We start from the raw sequence: 14,509 nt of genomic DNA on the forward strand, positions 1-14,509 counted from the left end.
GAGTCATTAAGTATTTTTTTTAATGAGTGATGTGCAGATCTATTTTTATATCAAAACTCTTAAAAAATGATTTCTTGGTTTTTTTCCACTTGTTTTTTTATTCTCTCATATAAACCTGATTCAGTAACCAAAACTCAGAAATCTCAACAGTGAGGTATCATTTAGGATGAGTTTAAATGTTGTTTTTACATAAAGATTTGTTTTCTAAAGGAGGGAAAGTGGAAAAAGATGGGGGGGGGGTGGTGATTTCCGTTACAAGGTAACATGTCTCATAGCGTTGGTGATGTCCAGGCCCTCATGGAAAGCAGAGCCAGTCAAAGAGGAAATACCCACGGGCAGAACTCCCTGGTGCCCGCTGGTGCTTGATGGATGTTGGAGGAGAGGTCATCCTTCTCCCTCCCTGCCCATCCTTGTGAGATTTTCTTCTGGGTCTGCCCCTGCACTCAGGATTTATCCTTATGCTCTAAAGTCCTTTGCAAAATGGTAGGAAAAAAGGTTGCCGCGTGTTAGTGACTGATAGCCAGCGTTTCCAGGTGTGCTCAATTCTTGCGCTGGCCCCACGAAGCAAATAGAAACTGTAGATATTCCTATGGTAAGTTGCCCAAAGAACCCCAAAGCGGAAGCTCTGCGTGTCAGTGGAGGCCTAGACGGACAAGGCCTTTGAATACCAGGATGTAGCTTTTGCTCTCACGGTATATATTGCCTGGGTTGGAGGGTCCACGCCTGCTCACAAGGCAAATGTGCAGATGAGAAGATGCCATTCATGGAGAGACGAGTCAGTAGGTTGTAACGAGAGTTGCCTGGTGCCAGGTGTTGGCGATGGGCAGTCATTTTGGACTACACTGAATTTCCTGGTCTTGATGGAAGCTTTCTAACCCAGCAGTGGGCATGTAAAATTTAAAGAAATAATGAAACAGAATGAGAGATGCCCTGTGTGAACCTTTTGAACATCGCTGTGGAACATGTCCTTGACGGGTCAGAATTCAAAGTTCTGACTCCAAATCCAGAGGCTTCCGTATTCTCCTGGCAGCAGATTTAATCAAGTCACTCAACACACGTTCAGTGTGGGCCTGGTTGCGAGTCAGACTCACGCACCGGGCCGTGGGGACGTAAGGGGGACACTGTCTGTGTTTCAGTACTCTGCAGTCTCGTGGAGAGCTAGGAGCGTAAACGAGCCAGTGTCAGGTGCCGTGGCAGTCACTGGAAGACCGGTTTGCCCGTGACCTTCAGAAAGGAGCCAGCTGTCTGCCAGCGTGGTGTGCTCCTGCGGACATTGCTAAGGCCACAGCCGAAGACCCCTCGCTTCTTTATCCCTTCTGTGGGTTCGGTCATGCCTTCGTTTTTGGGAGATTCTTCAGTTTTTCATGGACTTAGAAGGCCAGGAAACCTCTTATTTATACTAGTTGGAGTCGAGGCCCTCTGGATCTCTTCTGCCTTCGATTCTGTATCTGCTGGAGGGATACTGAGAGGCGATCAAGCAGACACACATTAAACGAGGCTGCCATGACCACATTTTCCCCAAAGAGACTCCTGGAAGAGTCTTCGGGGATCCCTGAGATTCTTCGAACCCAACCAGAAAAACCACAGGAGTAAATGATGTTGCAAAGCCCAGGTCCTGTCCTCAAGGAAATCTTAAGTATTGTGGTTAATGCCAGGCAGAGCCTATGTAACGATTGTAAATGGCCTCATTTAAAGGCTCATTACCATAAATGGAATTCATCTTAAATAGGCCACTGAGTATTATAAATAAGCATTTAAAGATTTTTTTTTTCTTGTGGTTTTTATTTTCCTCTTGACTACTTCCTCCGTTACCCATCGTAGGCCACGGGAGCCCAGGCAGCTCAGCTGATGGGTGGCTTGTTCTTCGCAGACCCTCCCGCAGTGGGCTGAGTGGCTCCGTCTGGAGCTCACTTCCCCTGCTCGAAGAAACCCTGAACTTGGGTGTGTGTGTGTGTGTGTGTGTGTGTGTGTGTAGGAGGTCTCAGAGTTCCCCTCCAGGCTCTCTCATTCACATTTACTCCAACTTTCTTGCATCCGCCCCGCTGAACGGTGGTCGCCCAGTGCGGAAAGCTGAGAGTGCCGCCTTACTGGCCCTCAGGTTTCAGCCTTAACTCTGTATTTATAGGCTTATTGTAAAGTCAGATGAAATCGCTCTGCTCTCCACTGTGGTTTGAGCTTATTAAATGAACACACTGGAATCTCTAGCCTGGTCAGGAATAAGTATGTTAGCGTTCTGACAACTTAACGATTGGCATCTTCACTAAAGATCTTAATTGCTATATAATGGCCATGGCAAATTGGTTATGGCATCTGACTTTCCCCCATTCTATGAGACATCCTTTTCTAGCCTCTATTATAGTCCTGTCTTGTTTCCCTATTATTCTGAAAGGTCTTGCATCACTTTGCCTCCTTTGGAGCCCACGGTGGTGTTTGCACCTAGCAGAAGATCAGTAAGTATTAGATAAAGGAATGAATAAGTATTGTGAAACCGTAAAGGTGGGTATGACTCCCGAAGATTGCTGGCCAGAAAGAACTCATAATGTCGCAGCGCTTTGTAATCGCTAGCGTCGTGAACACTGACAAAGAGGAGCCTGATCAGGTGTCATTTTTGTTCCGTGTAGGATCCTGGTGGGCAATCCATTTACATGCTCCTGTGACATTATGTGGATCAAGACTCTTCAGGAGACTAAATCCAGCCCAGAAACTCAGGATTTGTACTGCCTAAATGAAAGCAGCAAGAATATTCCCCTGGCAAACCTGCAGATACCCAATTGTGGTAATTTACTTTCGAATCGATGAATTCTATTTGCTATTAATTGTTCTAATTGCCTTGGTGTGGTAGAGAGTCTGGGAGGATTATCACTACCCAGATTTTATATAGTATACTGTTGAGGTCTCTGGTGAGCTGGGCAACATTTGTGTGCAGTGTGGGGAAATCAGCGGGGAGCAACTTTGCCGACTATTTTTTGCAAGTAGAATATTAATTCTGAATGGATGGCTTTGACGCGCACGGAGAAGAACTGTGCTGTTCATTCCACTGTTTCTTTCTTCATTTGTCTGGTCGTGGCATCCATCGATCCATTTGTCCGTCCTTCCGAAAACTATGTGCGAAGCGTGTGATACTTCCTTGGCCACGTGTTTACACGGCTGGCACCCAGAAAATGGAGCGGGAAGGATCTTGTGGTAGTAGAGTGTCCTCACCATACCCAGAAAACGCAGTTTAATCCAGCACAGTCCCTTCAACTTGTCTTGCTGCCAGATGGCTGTGTCTCCTCATGGGGCACCAGGAATATGCCCTTACACACGCTTTTCCAGGTTTGAGTTTCAAGCCCCTCCTCAGTCTTGCCCTCACTTCTCCTCAGCGTCTGCACCTCCGATTTGCACCTCCAGAATCGGAGAGGACACCCTCTGACAAACGTTCAATTCTTCGTATTGTTTGAGATCCATTTTTCTTGAAGGAAGATAGGGCGGCTGTTCATTTTTAAGGAGAATGTCATGAAAGGCAAGATAAGTATTTGTTTTTTACCCTGAGGGGGCTTGCGAGAGAGCAGTTACTCTTCCCACAGATTTCTCTCTCCTCGAGCCCTGTGGCTTCCTAACAGGGGAATCAGGCTTTGTTCTCTTGCCAACTTCCCTCAGCTTTCTTTGCTAGCCAACACTTAAAAAAAACAAACAAACCCAACTTTTAATATATATCTTTTCCTGATTGATAAGAGGGTGACTGTGCTCTGTTCTGGTATAAATTTGCACCGCTGAGAGAAATCGCCTAGAGGGACAAGAAATTCAGCATTGAGTCACCTGGCTTCTTGGCCGGCTTCCCAAGTCCATGGCTGTTGTGACCACATTGGTTCGGCAACCACTGAGAGGAAGGAAGAGAGAGCAGGGAGCTCCTGCTTTGATTCCTCAAACGGCCCCATAATAGACGTCTGCATTGCCCTTGCCTGAAACCACTTCTTTTCTTAAATTTTAATTTTTGGCTGTGTTGTCTTGACAGTTTTCAGGAATGCGACCCACCTAATGTGTTGTTGTGAGACCATAGCGACTGGAGAGGGCGAGAGTGGGAGGGAACTGGTCCTCATTTTTCCTGATGAATTTGCCAGTTTTTAGTAATTTTCTGCTTGCTGCAAATTAGTCAATGAATTGTGTGTGTGAGGGACTCCGGGAATTCACTGTCCTGACTCAGAGGGAATGGGCTTGATTGCTCGGTTGGGATGATTACGTTCATGGTAACATTCACACCTGATTTCAGTGTCGGTGATGCTTTTCAAAAAAGGCGAATGGATAGACTTATTTCTCTACAGATTTTGTACTCAGACAGTTTTGTTGTTTATCTATTGATTTTTTTTCTTTCCAAGGGTTTTTTTTACTTATTTGTGATTGTACAAGTATTGTTGATACATTTTGTGGTTAAAAAGAACCTGTATTACACGTAAAGCTTGTGTTTTTCTTGTTTGTGATCATTTCAGGTTAGTGCTTACGGATCTATAATATTCTATTTAATCAATGCATGGGATTCATGATAGAATCTATCTAATTACATTAAAATTTCCACATTGATGGCATTTAGCTTATTTCCCATCTTTTGTCACTCCAGAAATGTTAGAAGGAGCGTCTTTGCATGTGCTCTTTGTACCTGTATACAGATGAAAAGGTTTTCCTGCAGTACAGAGCAGGAAGCATAAGTTTTGGCTTATGTGGTTTATACATTAAAAAATAATTGTACCAATTTATAGCCACTCCAGCAAAGCATACCTTGATATAAACAAACTTCTTATCTGTTTGTTTTTCTAAAAAACAGTAGGTCATTGCTTTTTGGTTCGCATTTTCCTGATGACTGTTGGGTATCTTCTGTGTTTAGGGGACATTATGTTTACTCTTCGGTGGTTTGCCTATTTATAACCTTTGTCTGTTTTTCTATAGTGTTTTCCTTTACCACTTCTGGTGTGTTTTATTTTTTTCTTGTTTGAAGATTATTAATTATGTTTCTGTGTTTTTGGAAATATAGGATACTCAAATATTCACCACTCATATTAAAACATATTTTTCTTTTAAGTATCTAGAGATGGCTCCCAGCAAGAGAAGAAGGGAGAGTTTTATTTCCTTTTACTTTCTCTTCCCATTCCTCAGATTGTTGTCAACTAGGATTTTATTTGTAGGTTGTTACTTGACTGTTTTGAAGATTTACCATTTCTTTGTATGTATCATTAACTTTTGTATCCTACTGCCATTTGGAGTGGCTTTTCTTTTTGCTGGTGTGTATCCTCTAATATTTCTCTCAGAGAAGCTAAGAAGCATAAAATCTTCACGTTCTCGCCTGGTGGAAAATCAGATTGTGTTTGTTCTTCTCAGTGGAATTGGCTGAGTATGAAACCCTAGACTCGAAAGAATTCCTTTTAGACCGTTGCAGATATTGTATTATGTTCTTGTATTCAGTGTTGCTGATGAGAGATTGAGGCCAGTCTTACGCGTGCTTCTTGACAGGGAACCTATGCTTTTCTTTTCCTTCTAGAAGCTTTAAAGAGTTTCTCCTCTTGCAAGTTATTCTAAAATTTTTACCACAACGTACTTTGGGGTGTGTGTGTGTGTGTGTGTGTGTGTGTGTGTTTAAAAATTTATTGTTTGACACGCAGCCTACTCTTTCAGGGTTTTTGTCCTAGTTCTGGAAGAGTTTTCTAATTTATGTAGATGGTTGTTTACACTTACAGCTCCACCCACCGTACCCCTCAGCCTCAGTAGCGCTTTCCATCTGCTTGTCTTTTTGTGCTGTGTTACAGGGAAATGGCTTGACTCACTCCTTTGGCCTTCGGCTGTTTCTGCAGATACTGAATTTTTCTCAGTTTCTAATTTCTGCAATCTCTACTGACTGTTTTTTTTTGTTTGTTTGTTTGTTTTGTTTTTTGTAACTGAAACACCTTTTCCCATGTTGGAGTTCATCATATCTCTAGGGTGTCACCAGCACCTAGCACTACTGATTTTTTCTAGTAAGTTTCCCACACTTGTTGCTTCTTGTTGGATGCTGTGTCCACAATGAGTGGGTAGGGACAGGATGGGGAAAGGCTATTCCTCCTGTTGTGTGTGTCCTGAACCAGTGGCCCCGTGTCTCAGCCGAGGCACTGTGTCTTGCCGTCTGCTCCTTCAGTCTTAGGTCAGCCTAGAGCCTCCCTATTTTGTGTAGGGAATACTTATGTGCCCCTTTGGGGCTGGGCTCATTTTCTTTTGTCACACTGTCTTGCTTTCTCTTGTTCAGGGGTTTCTCACAGTGTCTTTTCCACTAGCAGTATGCTGTCTCATTTTCCAACATGGTTCTGGAGTTTCCAAAAATTTTCTAGAGATTGGAGATCAGAAGGGGACGCTTCAGTTTGGAGCTTAGTCTTATATTACTTTTCTTCATCACGTTTTCCCAGTTTGGACTCTTTAAAGAGAAGTTAGACAAATTGAGCAGTAGATTTATACAAGGTGGTTGGATTTAAATTGTTTCTGAAAGTCCATACTAAAGAAATCAGATAATATGTCACTGTCTTCAACTTAGATGTCTTGTTTAGAGCATAGATTTGTGGTTGGTTGGCTTTTCTTTTAGGTCTTGCCCTTTGCAGACTTAAAATATATCTGTTGTGTTTAATTACATCATGGATTCATGGAACGCATCTTCATTTTTTCTTCTTCTTTTTTTTTTGGATGCAACTTGTTAGCTAAGTGTAGGGGTCACTCATCAGAGTATTGTATGGTCTTGTGTGTTTGTTTTGTCATCATAAGCCAACAATTTGCAATAACCATGGTTACTCCCTTAATTTGCAACTGGTAACATCTTAATTTCAATAAGAAAGAGCTACTGAGACTTCATTCATTTATTAGGTGGGTTTTCTTTAAAAACTTCCTCTTTTAGTATTTCACCATGTAAGTATTATATGAACAAACTCTTTACATTTTATAAACAAAAATACATCCTCCATGGTATCAACGTATCCCTGAATGTAATAGGCTTTGATTAGTGTTTGCTGAATTCACCAATTAATAAATGCATGAGCCACGGATGTTATAGTAATGATCGCGTTGGACCAGATTTTTATATAATGGTGCAGATATTTCAGTTACGATAACTTAAAGATTTATATTATTCTAGCTAAATTATAATTTACATAAATTATAATTATTCCATATATTAACATTTTGTCATTCCCTTTGAAATTTCTGTCATCATCCCATTTTGAAAGAGTCTCACGTTCCTTCTACCCTTAGTGATCAAGCGAACATGGTAGGTGGGGCTGGGAAGTTTAATGGCCATGTTACCATTAGCAGCACGGTCAGAATGTCTCACAGTATTTTTCTAGCAGCCCCTCCTGGCGTGAATTACTGTAAATTTATTCATGCTGGGAAACATGTTGTGGTCTGTTTCTCCACAAGGTCCTTTTTAACTTTAGAAAAACTGTATTAATTGCAAGGCAACAAAACACATTCTTCTAAAATTTCCACAGTAATTTGAAAAAAGAGTCGCTAGGCACACTGGTTCTGAAGACAGAGATCAAATCACCCAAGTTCTAAAGAAAGGTTCTTTTGCCAAGGTTGTTGTGCTGATCTAATACAAGAACGCGTCTGCCACTTTGATTGATCTTCAGCATCTAGTTTTGCAATCATTTCCCCTCACTAAATGAGATTATTAAAGAACAGTATACTTTATACTTTAAACTTTTTTTTATCCTATAATTAGGATTTAAATCTCCAGAAGAGAGTTTCTTCAGGAGGTGTTAATAGTGGCTGAGATGTTCTGTTCTAAGTAGACGGCCAATGCATGTAAGAAAGGCATATTCCTCTGGGTCATTATCAAAACAATCCCTCAACCCATTTTACTAGTAACTGGTTACCGTAGAACATGCTAGTCCCACAGTGAATATAAGGTGGTAATTCACTTGATGCTTGGACTGTATGGCTACTATAGAAAACTCCCTTAATGGTCCCACAAGTTGAAATCAGTCCTGCCTTTGGTTCCTTGTTATTTATAACAACAATTCCAATTTTCCACTTCCCCAACCTTCAGACTTTCAGTGTGGAGGTTCCTTAAGACCAATCAACAAAATATTATTTATGGTGGGAGAGGTCAGTTTGCAGGTGCCTGGGAAAAGAAGGCTGGTTCCTTGAGGTAAATTGGTTTTCATGATTTCTTTTTAAGATTTGCTTTTGGTTGTTGCACTGTGGTTTGTAGTACCTGTCTACTTAGCGTGTTTGTACATAGTCTTTCTTTGTTTCAAACCAGGAAACCAGACTGATTGCAATTCTGCTTTGTTAGAGCTTATGGAAGATTTGGGGGAAATGCTGTGTCGGTACTCCGGAAGTTAGATTGGTATAACACATTAATTTCTTACCACCTTAGCTGGATTGACTTGTTATTTCTTTTCTGAAAAAAACAAAACAAAACAAAACAAAACAAAACAAAACAAAAAAACCCCAAAAAACATGTACGAAGTCTAGTTTGCCAGGTTGCTTTGCTTTTACTGGGGATCAGGTTCTGTTTCCTAAAACACAGCAAGCCACACAGTGGACCATTGTTATTCTTTGTCTTTTTAGAATGGCAAATAAAGCTGTTTTTTCCCAACCTGTCAGCCGCTGACACAGTTTTTGTGTTTAGAAGTTTCCTGGTTGCTTTCACTGTAATGACATGGTTCACAGAAGTATAGAAACACAATTTCCAATTTGGGCTTGGAAAGTCACTTTGCTAATTTTCTGTCATTTTTGTAACTGGGTGTAAAGCAGCTACTTCTAAATAGGTCAGGCTCGTTCTGGCTTCTTTCCTGGTAGTGAAATATATATGCTTTAAGAGACAGAGAATTTGGAAGATATGCCAAAAAGAGAGAGCATGAGAGGAGAGGAGAGAGTAGACAAAATCATAATTTATGTGAATATTTTACATACGGAATGGTGACCAAACACAAAATGAACAGAGCTTAAACAAGATAGTTTAAAACAAGATGAGAAAGAACATAATCCCTACTTAGAGGTAAAAAATAAAACCCAGTCCTGACCCATTTCACTCACTGCAAAGCTGAGTTAATAACTCAAAATGATTAGAGGTTAGTTTTCCTCAATGATTAGAAAGTGACACCCTGCCTACTTGATTTTCTTTTTATGTTTGTGGGGATAGGTAGACCGAATTTATTTTTACCCAAATAGTGTGCTAATAATGAGCATTTCTTGTCCCTTTGGAATGGTGATAAAGGAAAGGAGAGAACCTGCATATTTTAAATTAGTGATCCTAAGACATAGTCAACTGTCCAGAAGTGTGTGCTCACGGAAGGGAACAGAGACAGGGCTGAGCCCAGTAAAGGAGGCAGCCAATCCATGTGTTGGTTAAGGCCACGGACAGAAAGAGGTGGGTCAAGCCCAGCTCCTACTTGCTAGCTGTTTAGTTGTGGTACTTGATAAACTTTAACTTCGTCTGGAAATGGGGTTACTGATGACACCTACTTGCAAGAGTCTTCAGCATGCCAAATAACCTAATATCTAGAATATTGCAGATGAGGTCTAGCGCATATTAAGTACTCAATAAACACGAGCTATTAATGTTATTCATACCATTGATATGATTATGTAGCCCTAAATATATTTTACATCTAAATTTAAATATGTGCAATCCTTTTTAGTTTGTCAGGTTACTTCAAATAAAAATAACAAAGCCACAACAAGATACCACAGAGAAAGGGTGTACTCAAAACAGCTGGGGGAATATAAGATCCGTGGAAGTGAACCGATTCTTTTGGAGCAGGACTTCTGGGAGCTTTTTCATACGTAATGTGCATAGTAAACATCCAGAGTTATGGAAGTTACTATAGGCTCTTATTTTTTTTAATCTTACATTCTCACCATCACCCCCCACCCCCCAACAACAGAGAGTGTGTCAAAGAGTCTGAGTTCCATAACACACTTTGGGGAAAGTTCCATGGAAGAGCTGATGGCTCGGATCCCTGCTGAGTTTAAGCATAATGGTCATAGACCCCAAAACCTAGTGAGCAATTGTCCACCCCAACACCCGTCGTCTAAACCCTTGCCACTCAAAGTGTGGTCTGTGGAACAGGGAGTTTGCTCCATGGGTTGGGCTGCGATGCAGACCTACTGGAAAGAAGCAGTGTTTCTAATCAGATCTGCTGGTGAGTCACAGGCACATTACAGTTTGGGAAGCCCTGGTCGAAAGGAAGTCAACCTTTTCTCCGCGTGGCTGGCGACTTCCTGCCGAGGTCCGTAGGCTGGTGCATCTTTTCTGAACACATCCGGGTCAGAGGCGTCTGTGTGGGCTCTGGGTGGCTGGTCAACTCTGCTGTCCAGGGAGGTTGAGGAAGACCTCTCGGAGGCTTAAATCAGGATCCCATGACAGTAGGGCTGGAAGCTCTTGGAAGCACTGCTGAGCTTTGCTCTGTACTTGTGCCGATTTCAAATCTTATTAAGCCAGGAAGTAGTGCCTGGCAAATGGTTTATCCTGCCTTGGCTGTTCACGCCTCCCAATTCATTTTTATTGTGCTAATTAAACCTCAAGTGATATTTCAAGTACAGATTGTTTTTTCCATTATTGAATCTCTGGCCAGCATATTAATGCTTTAGAATTAACGTGAGTCAGATGCTTACTCATTTGTGGAAGACTTTACATCTAGAAGATCTAGACTTGGCCAATTTTGCAGATTCTTTTGGAGACTGCTGTGACAGGGTGATACAATTCTCTATAAATAAAGGAGACTCATTCTTCCTTCACAAATAGACACGTAATTATTTTCTAAATGAACTAAATTCTTAGTTATAGATACATGTTGGTATTTATGCTAAAATGGATCTATGCCGTCTGGGAAGGAAGTAGATGTAGTAGTGAGGGCCTCGAGCTTTGGGTGCAAATGCAAGGTCTACAGGTACGTAGGCAATTTTGGGAGATGTATTAGACTTTTCCGGAACTCATATTCTTTGTTAATTAGATGAGGACAAACACTTAACTTCATGATGGTTGTAAGGGTTACATAAACCAGTCACTGAAAGTACTAGAAGAAAAGGTTCTGGTTCAATGAAAGCCCAGTAAATGATAGTACTATTACTGTAATTAAACACACATTTTTTAGAATTGTTTATATAAATTTAGGCTTGATGGAAAAGACTACATTACGTTTTCTTGGGGAAATAGAGATTATGACATAGCATTCTCTCTTGAGAATCTCTCTTTTAAACTTTTTTTTCTGCTCAGAATTTCCAAACTATTATATACATTTATAGGAAGTGGGAAATTCATCTCATAGTTTGTATTCAAGGTGCCAAGAGAGATATGTCCACGATCTGTTGGTGGAGGAGGTCATACCCTGAGGACAAGCACCAGGGCAGGCTCTGGCTCTGTGATCCCTCCACAATCAGCAGATAAATCTCTAAGCACAAGGAAATGGCAGAGGAGTCAACAGGACGCAAACAGTTGCAAGCTGGAAAGCAGACAGACGAATAGAAACTGAGCTGACACCTGAGAATGCTGGTTACCAGGTTGGCAGAGGGCAAAGGCAAGAGGAAATTGGTTTGGGATGCAGGCTACCGGGCTCAGGAAGAAGCAGGCTTGCAGGCAGCACCAATCCCAAGAGAGTGGGTCAAGTCCCGGATGGAGCCGTTAGTCCCATTTTCACTCCATACATTCCAGGTGACCGCACCCCTCCCTCCTCAGCAGAAAACTGAAGGTTTATTCTCTAAAGAGTATAAAGTCAGTATTATGAGGAACTCCTGAAAGAGCTGAGGCTGTGAGAACCACAGAGAGAAGGATGGATTTATATACCGAATATCGATATTTCCGTCCCCCTTCCTCTTCCGGGTAGGACACTGGAAGAGCATTATCTGAATAATCTGACCAGACTCTGTCCCAAAATGACCGAATGATATCGACATCAGGAGGTACCCAGGAAAGAGGCTAAGAATATGGCCCTACAAGGAAACCAACCGTTAAATGCACAATGCCTCTAGTGCCTTGTTCTTAAAGATGTCTGAACGGCCAGTGATACCCACTGTTTGAGAAAAGCTTATAACAAGAGACAAATAACCAAACAAAAAGATGAAGGAAAACAAGTTGCCAGAAACAATGTTGATGTGGAGAGAAGAAAAGTTCAAAAAGAAATGAGCAAGATCTCAAAGAGATCAGGCGATAGTGCACCCAGGAGACAAAAACAGGGTCCTATACCAATAGACCATTCAGGAACAAAAGAAGAGCCTTGGAAGCTAAAATATGACAGATTGAAAACCTCTGAGTAGGAAACTCAGAGTCTTAGGGGGCATTTTTGAAACCCTGTGAAAGAACGTGGCTTTCTGTGGGTTGCTGACAGGAAAGGTTCTGAAGAGTCTTGCGGGCACTGAAAGCCGGGTCTGGTTGGGAAGTCCTCTGCCGATGGTGGGGACACCGGGAGACAGACCCCTGGGACAGTCTCGTTCCAGGCTGGTTTTGGTCATAAAGAAGAATGGCTTTGTCAGTAAGGACTGTGTCATGGGAGAGGAGTTTATACACAGTTCTGTGGAGACAGTGGGTCAGGGAGCCCTAGGTGGGTGCTTTATTGCAGTTAATGAGTATTGAAGATGAATTGCCTTTTCTGACCTCTGGGTTGCTCCTGAGTTCATGAGGCGTTGTAGGTGTACGGGACATAACTGTCGGGGTGAATGCAGCCCTGAGCAGTTTCTGATACCAAGTGAGAGACTAGCTTGACAGGCAGGACCTGGCATATGGTTATTACGCTCTCTGGGACACGCTTTCATACAGAAAATACTGTGAGTCCCATGTGAGTTAAAGCAGTGTAAACACCCAATAGGTGTGATAGTTTAAGGAAGTGGTAATGGCATCAATAAAGCTTTTGAAATGTGGGAGTATAGATCCATGTGACTTTTTTTTTTAATCATACTGGAAATTTTACTATAACCCGTTTTTCCCTTGATATTGAACTATGACTTATATAACTTTGGGACATTCTGGTATTTTAATGGTCCAGCTTCATGTGTGAAGAATGCTTTAATACTGCATTTTCTTGGGGCACCTCAGTCGGTTAAGCATCCCACTCTTGGTTTGAGCTTGGGTCATGATCTCGGGGTCCTGAGATCGAGCCCCGCATTGGGCTCTGCACTGAGGGTGGAGTGCGTTCCAGAGTCTCTCTCTCCCTCTCCCTGTGCCCCTCCCTCCCTCTAAAAACAAAAACACCCCCCAAAGCTACATTCTCTTCTGTAATCTGACTGTCTCAAAATCTAGGTCTGATGGTGGGGTCATCTTTATGAGTCACTTAGCATAAAAAATGGATTTATACAAAAATATAGATGCAACAAAGGGGAAAATGAGGGGAACGACAAGACAAGATGGTCTACAGATACCAATTTATGTTTTATAAACTAGATTTTTTAATAGTAAAAAGTTATGCTGCAATAATATTTTTCAGCAGTGTGCAAAATTTGTTTTCAAACCTCATAACTGCACATTTTTGGTGCACCTTAAACCTGTAAAGCTTACCAACCCAGCACTTTTTCAGATCAACATAAATCTGTCTCGGGAAGTAAATAATTACTGATTCTAAAGCATGAAGAGTTTCTGATTTTTTGCTATTACTTTGACAATGCATCGAATGATTCATATATGTCTCCACTTGACTTTTCTTGTTCCACAGGTTTGCCATCAGCAAATTTGGCCGCACCTAACCTCACTGTGGAGGAGGGAAAGTCTATCACATTATCTTGTAGCGTTGAAGGTGATCCAGTCCCGAATTTGTACTGGGATGTCGGTAATCTGGTTTCCAAACATATGGTAAGGCTTTTGTTTGGCTCTGGGTTCCTAGAGAGATGAGAGTGTCTCAGAACTTGAGATTGGATTCATCTAGTGATGATCCCTTACTATTTTATAGGACCATACAGAGAAATTTATGATGAGTTTTTGATGTACATTTACTTTCTGTTCATTCTTGTAATTAACAAAGAGGAGTGCAGGTTTGCATTTGAGTTGTGTATATCCAGTAGATTAGAGTCTCTGGGTCTCTAGTGAGCTTCTTATGTCCTCGTGAGCAAGGTAAGGGATGTTTATTGTGGTCTTTTCCCTTGGAGAGAGGTAGATAGGAATCCGGGGATTAAAGAAACTTCGCTCATTGAACAGTTATACTCTAGAGAAATAGAATAGCTCTGGATTTACACTTCTGCCTGGCCCCAATTCAGGCCAGAACCCTTTTCCAATGGTGTATATTTTTTTCTTTAGGTAGGGGGAGAAACCCCAAGTCTTATCACTTTGGGATCAGCCCTAATAAGGATTGTTTTTGTCTGTTAATTCTTTTGTAGAATGAAACAAGCCACACGCAGGGCTCCTTAAGGATAACTAACATTTCATCTGATGACAGTGGAAAGCAGATCTCCTGTGTGGCAGAAAATCTTGTAGGAGAAGACCAAGATTCTGTGAACCTCACTGTACATTGTACGTAATCAGACGGGCATATGTTTTTAATAGCCAATGATCATAGACATACATGCATTTGTCATTGGGGCCCTTTGGGTGCTG

The 14,509-nt window shown here is 41.6% G+C and overlaps 1 protein-coding gene across 4 annotated transcripts in view; it reads left to right on the forward strand.

Moving 5' to 3' along the window:
• NTRK2 (neurotrophic receptor tyrosine kinase 2) overlaps positions 1-14,509 on the forward strand; it is a gene marked incomplete at both ends in the record, with an annotated part of 320,362 nt that overhangs the window by 33,934 nt on the left and 271,919 nt on the right. For all 4 annotated transcript variants that reach the window (XM_080819661.1, XM_080819658.1, XM_080819659.1 and 1 more), the window contains 3 exons: positions 2,622-2,776; positions 13,635-13,771; positions 14,293-14,425. In XM_080819661.1, coding sequence (XP_080675787.1) covers positions 2,622-2,776; positions 13,635-13,771; positions 14,293-14,425 — 425 coding nt within the window. The remainder of the gene's footprint in view (positions 1-2,621; positions 2,777-13,634; positions 13,772-14,292; positions 14,426-14,509) is intronic.

This window comes from Martes martes, assembly GCF_963455335.1.
Source record: "Martes martes genome assembly, chromosome: 12".
NCBI lineage: Eukaryota > Metazoa > Chordata > Mammalia > Carnivora > Mustelidae > Martes > Martes martes.